Source organism: Galeopterus variegatus, unplaced genomic scaffold (genome assembly GCF_000696425.1).
Source record: "Galeopterus variegatus unplaced genomic scaffold, G_variegatus-3.0.2 Scaffold805, whole genome shotgun sequence".
Taxonomy (NCBI): Eukaryota; Metazoa; Chordata; class Mammalia; order Dermoptera; family Cynocephalidae; genus Galeopterus; species Galeopterus variegatus.
The window spans coordinates 430,477-441,059 of record NW_007726916.1 but is presented as its reverse complement, the minus strand read 5'-3'; the positions used below and the strand labels follow the sequence as shown (position 1 = coordinate 441,059).

Genomic DNA, 10,583 nt, shown 5'->3' with positions numbered 1-10,583 from the left:
GACCGGCAACGGAATCGCAACCCTCGGTGTTGCGCCTGCACCTCGCTCAGCCAGTGAGCGGTCGGTCGGTATGTGGGATCTGAACCCTTGGCGGGAGCGCCGCCGTGCTCCCAAGCGGCGCACTGTAGCAGTGCACCACCGGGCCAGCCCATGTATTTTGTGTTTTGATCGAGCCCTGGTGGAGCTAGATACAATTTGCCAATGATTCTGCTGATCTCCCAGGCCCTGGGCTGTTCATGGCTCTTGTCCTTTTGTAAGTTTCCCTTTGGTGTGTCTGGGTCAGGACACTGATGCCACCATCGTGACCATTGCTCTAGAATAAAGACTGTACAAAGAGTTGATTGGGTTTTCTTTCCTCTTTTTGAGACTTTAGGATATAGTTTTATTTACTTACAGCCTGATGGCACTTGACGCATTATAGGGAGCAGGAAGCATAAATGGATTGAATGGAACTATCGTTGAACTATGCTTTTTCCCATTTTTATGTGTGTGTGAGAAATACCTGCTATTTTATACTTTTTCCTTTTGGTAGAGACATAGAAATATGTGATTTTCCTCTTGACCCATTTATAAGTGGAAGAGCAGTGCAAATGCAGTGGCAGTCGACTCTCCACATCAGTGCAGGCAGCGAGAGGGGTGTGCGGTGCTCGCTGCCTAAGGGGGCTAGTGGCTTCTCGGCCCCCTGGCAACTGTTGACTTGCAGGAGGGTGACCTATAGTGGTTAGATCTTCTGTTCTTTCACCAGAAGCCTCCACCTTGATTTCTGTGTGAAATTTCCCAATTTGTCAATTGGGTAGCAAATTCTAAATTAAAAAAGAAAAAGCAAACAACAAAATGTCCTGTGGGCCAAACTAATGCTCCCCAGTTAAAATGTGTTTCCTGGCCATTTGTGGCTTGTGGGCTGAGAGTTTGTAATCTCTGCTTTAAGGCTTTAGCTTATTTCTTTGAGCCCTAGACATGTAGGGTAAAGGACTTTAATGCTTTGGGAATGCATGGGGAGAGCAGTGGTGGGAAGTCAGGAGCCCTGGGGTTCAGTCTTGCCTCTTTTGGTTTTCTTTGTATCATAGGGCAAGTGATTTCTACGGGCCTCCGTCTTCTAATCTATAATTGGATCAGTATGAAGAGCTCCTCTCTGGTGTTCCTACCAGTCCCCCATCCTCTATATCCCAGTTAGTTATCAACGTTACAAATATTTAGCTCTTCGTAAATTTAAAATTTACGTCATTAGGTCCCATTAAGTCTTCTTTGAATGTTAATAGCCGAAACACTCTCCATACACAAGTTCCATTTGTCAGTTGGAGTTATTTGCCACTTTAGTTCATTACCAATCCCACCAGGCCAGTGTGATGCCATCTGAAATGTGTTCTCTTACTCCAGTGTCTGGTGTGGAAAATGTTTACGTTTTTGGTCCTGTTGTTTATTTTGTGACTATGCCACATGCTGGGTTTTCTTTTTGAATTTAGGTATAAATGAAATCTCGGAAGATGTGTACACGGCTGTAGAGCACAGCGATTCAGAGGATTCCGAGAAGTCAGATAGTAGCGATGGTGAGTATATCAGTGATGATGAGCAGAAGCCCAAGAATGAGCCAGAAGACACCGAAGACAAAGAGGGCAGTCAGATGGACAGAGAGCCACCTGCTGTCAAAAAAAAGCCCAAACCGGCAAACCCAGTCGAGATTAAAGAGGAGCTGAAAAGCACATCACCAACCAGTGAAAAAGCCGATCCGGGGGCAGTCAAGGACAAGGCCAGCCCTGAGCCTGAGAAAGACTTTTCAGAAAAAGCAAAACCATCACCTCATCCCACAAAGGATAAACTGAAGGGAAAAGATGAGACGGACTCCCCTACAGTACATTTGGGCCTGGACTCCGATTCAGAGAGTGAACTTGTCATAGATTTAGGAGAAGACCATTCTGGGCGGGAGGGTCGAAAAAATAAGAAGGAACCCAAAGAACCATCTCCCAAGCAGGATGGTAAGTGATTGTGTCAGTTTCTAGTGGGTCGAAAAAATAAGAAGGAACCCAAAGAACCATCTCCCAAGCAGGATGGTAAGTGATTGTATCAGTTTCTAGCTTCTTTTTTTTTTAATTTTAATTTTATCACCTCATCCCACAAAGGATAAACTGAAGGGAAAAGATGAGACGGACTCCCCTACAGTACATTTGGGCCTGGACTCCGATTCAGAGAGTGAACTTGTCATAGATTTAGGAGAAGACCATTCTGGGCGGGAGGGTCGAAAAAATAAGAAGGAACCCAAAGAACCATCTCCCAAGCAGGATGGTAAGTGATTGTGTCAGTTTCTAGTTTCTTAATTTATTTTAGAATTCCATCTTGTACTTGTATTATCAAAAGTTATGTAATCCTCTAACATTACTGACAGGCATAGCACTGCTGTGCTTGGGTTAAGGTCACCTAGCTAGTTACTGAACAGGGCCAGGACTTAAATGTAGTCCTCCCCACCTTTTACATATTCTATATCCAAAATGATTGAGGGTGAGCAAGAAAATAGGTCTCTTCGAAAATGGTAGTTTCTTCTAGTGGTCAAGTCATTTTTAGACTTCGCCGCTTCTTTTCCAGTATGCTCACTCATTTCCCTAAAGTCTGGGTTAACATTTAGACACTTGACAAGGCTCAGTTGAAAGGTGTCGATGAATTCAGAATCCTTTTTCTCCCCTCATGGCTGTGCAGACATCTCCGAGTGTATTTTCTCACGAGAATATGAAATCATTTGGGTAGGTGGTGCCAGAATGCCGAATGCTTCTTGGAGCACTGGAAATTGCAAGGGCATTGTAAGTGGATTCCTGAATTGGTGTTCCATCCTATCTGCGTTTAACCCACCTGAGCCCAGGGTTTCTCAACCTTGCACTATTGACAATTTGCCCTACATAATTCCTTGTCCTGTGCATTGGAGGATGTTTAGCAGCATCCCTGGCCTCTACCCACTAGGTGGCAGTAGTACGTGCCCAGTTGTGGCAATCAAAAATGTCTTGACATTGCCAAATGTCCCCTGGGGGGCAGCGTCTCCCCTTGATGAGAACCACTGCCTGAGTCTCAGCAGGCCTCCTTCCTGTTATGACTGTTATATTCTGAACCAGCAGTGACTGCCCTAAAGCCTAGCGCAGCCCAGGCATGTTGGCACACCCTGCAGAAGGAGCCAGTGAATAATTTGAAAGGTGTCCTTCCTACTGACAAAGTAGTCAGCACATTTTTCAGTTAGCTTGGCGAGCGAGTGGTGAGGGGATTCCAACATGCCCAAGAATGATACTGAAGAATTAATTGAGGGCCCTGGAGAAACATTGCCTAAGGACAAATTAGAGGTTATAGCCATAAAACCTTATGTACTTTGAATAACTTAAGGGACAGCCAGTTTTAATTGTGACTGTGCCTAACTTCTGGCAGGAGCTAACTTCAACACCAAACCCTGAAGATGTGATTCTATCTCTCTTGGGGTTTCTGTAATGTGGCAGCTTAAAGCAAGTAAAGGGATGGGCTTTGAGAATCATTGTCCTGTGGTTGTGTCTGCCTGGGCTGCTCCGGAACCTCAGTAGTCAGGGGGAGAGAGGATTCCTGCAGTTCAGCAAAACAAAGGGAGATGTCTCTGAATGGAACATGGAGGGAGGGAGAGAAGCAATTAAGTGTGACAGGAAGGATAGACCATCAGACCTTCCCTGAGCCCTCTCTTTGATTTTTGGATGGCCTATTGAAAAATCTGGTTATCTTGTGGATTGGGGTTTGAGAGACTGCCTCTGTTGTTGCAAAGAACCATAGGAGTAGCATTTATTCCACAAGGATTGTGGGAATATTGGGGTGCAGATTGCAGTGCTCCTACTAATGACATATTTATACTGTTCCTTTCTTTCCAGAACAGATCTTTGGACTGATTGGTTTTATGCCCCTTCCTCTTCCAGAGAGGATTTGCAGTGGATTGACAGGGATACATAATCATGAAACAAAATGAAAATAAAAGGGCCGCTCATGGCTCACTTGGGAGAGCATGGTGCTGACAACACCAAGTCAAGGGTTTAGATCCCCTTATTGGTCATCTTTAAAAAAAAAAAAAAAAAGAAAGAAAGAAAATAAATCAATGTAATAGGAAAATGAAGGTAGATTAGCAAGAGGTCTGGGGAAAGGTGTTATGTAGAAATGTGTGCTGTTCCAACCTTCAGAGTTAACAAAGTTGGGTTTTCATTTGGCTCTGAGCTTCCTAGTAGTAAAAGCAAAAAGGGAAACACAATTTAAAAGATGTCATACTTTGCAAAAAATAAAAAAGCATTTTTAAAAAATGCAATTCAGTTAGAGCAGCTTCCCAGGCATGGGGCAAAACAAGCTGATCTTAAATCCAGAGCCCCTGATGGTGGTTTGGGTCTTTAAGAATCAGCTTCCTGTCAGATTCTGCAGTGGCACCTCTTTTCAATGATGTGCTTTCACTTACAAATTAATTCAGTGAAGGTCATTTTGGAGTGTGCCGTGGTGACCTCCAACTTACCTTCAGCTGGGAATGCAGCATGTGGGTAGAATATGAATCCTCAGATAGTAAAGTGGTTTTTATAGCGAGTAGTCTCAGAACAGAGGCAAAGGGAGCTCACTTAGAGACTCTGCTGTGCCTACCCTGTCTTACAGTAATTTCTGTCCTTCTCCAAAGGGGATGCTAATTCTTCTCTTAAAAAGTCCTGTCTTGGAAAGAAAGATAGAAAAGTAGGAAAGAAAGATAGAAAAGTAGGAAAAAAGAAGAATAAGATACAAAAAAATCCCAAAAAACAAACAAAAAAGAAAAACAAAAACAAAGTCCTCTCTGTGCAAAACAGTGACCAGTGACAGATTCTGGAATAAGTAGGTTAATTTTATGGGACAGCTGCTGGGGTGCTGACCCCTGAAGAAATCCCCTCCGCCCTTTTTTCTTTTGCTATAGGTGATTGATTATATAATCCAAATTTCTAGGACAAATAGAATTTCCTATAGCCTTTTATTTTATTTTTTTTTGCTCCGTGAACCATCAGAATTCCCTAGAAATTAAAATACTTTAGTATCTAAATGATAACCCCAAACAGTACTCTGAGCCTGGAATCTTTTCAGATTGTACACTCCTGTTTTTTAATTTGGAAAAGAGCCAGTGTGACTGCTGCGGAATAGTAACCCCTCTGCAAAGCTGGCTGTTTGCTTTTGCAAATCAGGAGAGAGAAATGGCTTTTTTGTGGTTGGCCTTTGTCCAAGGTGGGACCAGGCAAGCTAATCAACAATAACAATATATTTTTTTGTTACGTGGCAGAAAAGGGAGGCATGAGGGCACTTCTGCAGGTTGGGAACCCTGCCAGGGCAGTGCCCTCTCAGGAGGGCCCAGTTCAGTTCCTCCTCTGCATGTGGAGTGGGCAGACTGTGTCCAGTATTTGGTAGGTCATTTTGAAAGGATGGGGGCTCTTCACTGCAGAAAGAACTCCCCTTTCAGCCCCATCTTGTGCTCTTGCCTGCCAGCTTGACTGAGCAGACGTGAAAGCCACCAAGAAAACTCCCAAGTTAGATAAGTCAGCATGTCTCTAACCTTCATTCTCCTTGGCTTCCTAAAACCTACAGCTTACTGAAAATCTTCCTTAGAACAATCAAGCTCATGTCTTCTCAGGGTGATATAAATCTTAAAAGACAGTTACAATTCTTATTGAAAGGAGTTTGATGTCAAGGAGCATTGTCCAAGATCGGGATGCTGGCTCTGGCATCTTCTCTGGGGGCAAGCTCACCTAATCGGTGGCTGGGACCTCTGCAACGATAATTAACCCCCCTTTACAAAACAAGCACCGCGTGGTCACTGCTTCTGTGCTGCTCAGTGCTTCTGTCTCTAACCTGCATTCCAGTCACTCTTTCTCCCTGCCTGCCTCCACTTACCAAAACGCTCCCTGTTCTTAGACATGTCTTGGTTATTGCTGTTCCCTCCAAATTCTCAACTTGGCCTGTTGAAATCTACCCCTAACCCCCCATAGCCCAGCTGCTCCGAGAAGACAAACTCTTGTATATGGCAGTGTTTTTCAAACTTGAGTCATTGACATTCGCTTGTTTTTGCCATTCTCAAGTTCTCCGTGTATAATTGTTAACTTCACGTTTTTATTTAAAGCACTCACTCTTTAAAAACAAAAATTGAATTCATTTTAGTCTTAGACTTGACCAACTGCACAGTAGGAAAACCAGTATTGTAATGCTTTACATAAATCATGGTGGCGGGAATAAGTACAATCAGAACAATAACAATGCTGCTATAAATTGTAGATAATGCTATTGTGTTAGGGGAAGGTTCTAGCCTCGGGGTGGAATTCTTCTTAGTGTTAGGTGTCAAGGCTATCAACACCACCCTGAGATTTTTGTCCTGGAGGGAATCAGAAGGGATAAAAAGGATATTTTTCGTTCTGGGTGATTAGGTGTTACTCTGCTTTGGCTTGGCGGCTGATGAGCAGCTATCTGGCTCTTGGGATACGTGCTTGATAGGTTCTCTTAGTGAAAAGGTTCCTCTTCACATCTGGATTGACTTTGGTTAGGTCTTGCTCAAGGTGCTGACCAAATTCTCACTCTATGAAACAGGCACTTAGAGTGATTTTGTTCACCCTCTGCTTCGTCCACTGGTTGGTGGGCAAGTCGAGAGCAAGGCCTGAGTCTTGTTCACCTCTTTTCCCCCCGGGGGTCTTGACTGTCTCAGAGGTGAGCAAGTGCTCCAGGTGAGGTAGAAGATGCCGCAGAAACGGCCTAAGTGTGTGGGTGAGAATGTGCCCCTCTGTTGGGAGTTGTACTTGGTGTGCTGAATGCATTTGGTATTCTGGCTTTGGTTGGTTTTACCCAGAAGTTGCGGGCATAAAGACCCTGCAGGCGAACCTGAGTAAAATCGTTTTTTTTTTTTTAATTCCATGCATTGGCTTTAGTTGTAGGTAAAGCTCCATCATCTACTACTGTGGGCAGCCAGTCTCCCCCTGAAACACCGGTGCTCACCCGCTCCTCCTCCCAAGCTCCTGCGGCTGGTGTCCCAGCCACCACCAGCACAACGTCCACCATCACAGTCACGGCCCCGGCCAATGCCGCCGCCACCACAGGAAGCCCCGTGAAAAAGCAGAGGCCGCTTTTGCCGAAGGAGACTGCCCCGGCTGTGCAGCGGGTCGTGTGGAACTCATCAAGTAAGTTTCAAACGTCCTCCCAAAAGTGGCACATGCAGAAGATGCAGCGTCAGCAGCAGCAGCAGCAGCAGCACGGCCAGCAGCAGCAGCCTCAGTCTTCCCAGGGGACAAGATATCAGACCAGACAGGCTGTGAAAGGTACCGAGCCTCCCCTTCTGTGCTCCGTGGCGCCCGCTCCCTTTTTGCCACATCGACAGGAGAAAAACCATTGCTGTTTTTGTTTTTTCAGTTCCCAGTTTGTTTCCTGGCCACTATATCCTGAAGGCCTTATACATTCCATTTGGTGTTATTTTTAAAAATTGTTTTGCAACTTGCTTTTTTACTTTAATTTTTTTTCATCTTATAAACAGTACATGCATATATTCTCCTTGCAAAGGGAGCAAAATATTTACATAAAAGTGTTGTCCTAATTGACCTATTTTATTCTCTTCCCTTTCTCAGCAGCCACTATCAACCATTGTAAAACCCTTTTCTATGCATGTATGCATATATATTTATATATATGATGTCATAAAATATTCCCCCCCTGTTTTTTTTTTTTAAACATTAAAATGGTACCATATTTACTTTTTTTCACCCATCAGCATGTTTTGGAGGTCTGTTCATGTCAGTACATATAGCTCTGCCTTATTCTTTTGGACTGCTGCATAGTATACCATAGTTTATTTAAAGCATTCCCCTACTGGTGGGCACTTAGGTTGCTTCCAATTTTTTTCTATTGTAAGCCGTGCTGCAATGAATATATTTGTCTCAGTTTCCTTGTGCACTTGCGTCAACCTGTTGTCATTATTTTTGGAAAGGGTACAGTGTGAGAAATTGATAGCAAAGGTTACCTTAAAATTTGGGGGATTCACCACGCATAAGAGATGAGTCCACATCAAGATCTACTTGTGGGGGCTGGCTGGATAGGTCACTTGGGAGAGGGTGCTGATAACACCAAGGACAAGGGTTTGGATCCCCATACCAGTCAGCTGCCCCCCCCCGCCCCCGCCCCCCCCCAAGAATCACTTGCTGAAGTTGCAGAATGTAAACTCCACCAACCATCTGGAGCTGATAAAATGCCAAACAAAGTGCTAATCTGATCAGTACCATCTTGCCCCCAGGTATTGTGAGCACTGATGTAGGTCTTGTTTCACAGGGAAACCTGTATCCAGATCCTTGAAGGTTGGGCTCCTTGGTTGAAACTCTCATAGTGAGTGCCTTGTAGTGAGTAGGACTCTTGAGGTGCAATAGGATGTGAGGTTGAAAGGTAGCAAGATTGGGAGCTCCCAGTGAAACCCTTGAAACATTAGGGGTGGGAAGATTCTGGAAATGTGGATAGGCAACATTGGAGTATGGTTGGATTGAGCTTGCTGTTTAAAAAGTTGGTGAGGCAGAGCTGAGTCTGGGATATTTGAGATTGAGATTACCACTTCCCAGTCTTGTTTTTATACACCATTTTATACATTGTGAGCCTTTCCCAGGGGAATCTAGGTGCCGCCAGCAAGAGGCTCATTGACAGTGCAGTTCTTAGTTTTGAGATTCTCTTATGTCAAAGCCTAGCTGAAGTGGTAAGGACAGATTTTAATTGATAATATCCTACTGTAATAGGGAAAAGTCTAGTATGAACTAAAACCAACTTTGATTTGTATGGAGGTGCCTGGGCATTTTAAAGGGAGAATAAAAGGATGGAGTAAGTGGGGGGCTCAGTAGAGTCAGGGAAGTTAAACAAGAAGCAGGAAGCAGGATTGGTCTATGTGAAACCCAATTGGGTTTGCTAACAAGTATTTAAGGAAGTTAGGCTCCCGCTCCTACTCTTCCATAGAGACTGGGAGATAGGGGCCCTATCTCCAGGTGTTGGATGGAACAAACTAAATTTTGTTGGCAGCTTGGAATTTTCTCAGGCAGGTACTTTCTCAGGGGGCTGGAGTCATTGTAGCACACGACCTTGACTCCTTGAAACTATTGGTGTTTGTTCAAGTCTTTACAGGCTGTTGGGGCCTAGTTGAGAAGAGGGCTCAGCGGAGCCTGGCTAGAGTTTGGTCGAGGAGAGAATCACTTGCAAGTGGAGAAGCCCGCAGGGCATGTGTTAGGGGCTTCACTTCCTCACCACAGCTTTGTGCTGGGCAGGTCCTTCTCGGAGTTTGGGGTAACCAGGATCCTTTGCTTTCTTAGCTGTCCAGCAGAAGGAGATCACACAGAGCCCATCCACGTCCACCATCACTCTGGTGACCAGCACACAGTCATCGCCCCTGGTCAGCAGTTCGGGGTCCACGAGCACCCTGGCATCTTCAGTCAATGCTGACCTGCCCATCGCCACTGCCTCAGCTGATGTCGCCGCGGATATCGCCAAGTACACTAGCAAAGTGAGTGGAAACACACAGGCACCAGCTTCCTGATGGGACCACTGAGGTCATAACCTACCTCACATGCTTCAGGGAGTGTTGAGGAGGAAAGACCCTGTTATTTACAGCAGGATCTCCAAGACCAGGTTCTTTCATTCGGGTCTAAAGTTGGATCTTAACAGAAATGTAGAGTGGACTGAACCTTACTCCGAGAGGGCTTAGATTCTAAAGTCAGTGTAAACAACACATAATCAAAATTACCATTTAGAATTGAAGTTACTCCTTAAGGACAGATTTTCCTTAAGCACTGGAGGAAATTACTGTTTCTTCAGTAAACAGCTAAGGGGTTGGTTTATGTTTAGAAACCACATGGAACAAAAGTGACATGAGGCTGACTAGGTGAGAAGCCCACACCTTGATTTTTCCAGAAACCAAGATGGACTGGTGGACAGGTTGGGGGAGTAGTGGATCCCCTGCCCCAACCTGCCCAACCTCTGGGCACAGTCCTTGTTGAGTGGCATGGTGTGCAGGGTTGCGTATGTTAACTCATCAGTGCTCTCTCAGCACAGGTTCTTTCTCCCTCTTAATTTACCAAATGCTTTTATGCTCATTTTGAATTCAGGTGAATAAAATCTTCAGTTCTCCTCAGCATCATAAGAGTGCTCTGTAGTGATGTGCAGACACATATCAACAGACCACTCGATAGTGATAGTTGCCACTAGAATATCAGCTCTACAAGGGCAGGGATTTTGTCTGCTTTGCTCACTGCCAAGGCCTGGGACAGTGCTTTGCACACAGTAGGTGCTTGATACATAGTCATCGAGTGAATGCATGTTGTTGCCTATCTTGCCCTTCATTGGGCTTATTTCTGTTGAAAACTTAATAATAGCTTATAAGTATTTAGTGAATTACTTTGCAGATAATCTTTATTAATGAGTAAATTGCTGATTAGTTATTAATGAATAATATATTCAAGTTTATAGTGAGAATGGGTGAAAATAGCTGTTTATATTCAAGTTTATAGTGAGAATGGGTGAATAGTTGTTTCTAGAATTCTTAAATTCTTATGATAAAGAATTGCTTTATTATATTGAGTTAAAGATAGAGTCTTTTT

At 44.3% G+C, this 10,583-nt stretch overlaps 1 protein-coding gene across 2 annotated transcripts in view; it reads left to right on the top strand.

Annotated features, from left to right (window-relative positions):
• The window catches only part of ZMYND8 (zinc finger, MYND-type containing 8), a 69,496-nt gene that overhangs the window by 32,473 nt on the left and 26,440 nt on the right, over positions 1-10,583 (top strand). For both annotated transcript variants that reach the window (XM_008572549.1, XM_008572548.1), the window contains exons 6-8: positions 1,464-1,973; positions 6,897-7,145; positions 9,300-9,490. In XM_008572549.1, coding sequence (XP_008570771.1) covers positions 1,464-1,973; positions 6,897-7,145; positions 9,300-9,490 — 950 coding nt within the window. The remainder of the gene's footprint in view (positions 1-1,463; positions 1,974-6,896; positions 7,146-9,299; positions 9,491-10,583) is intronic.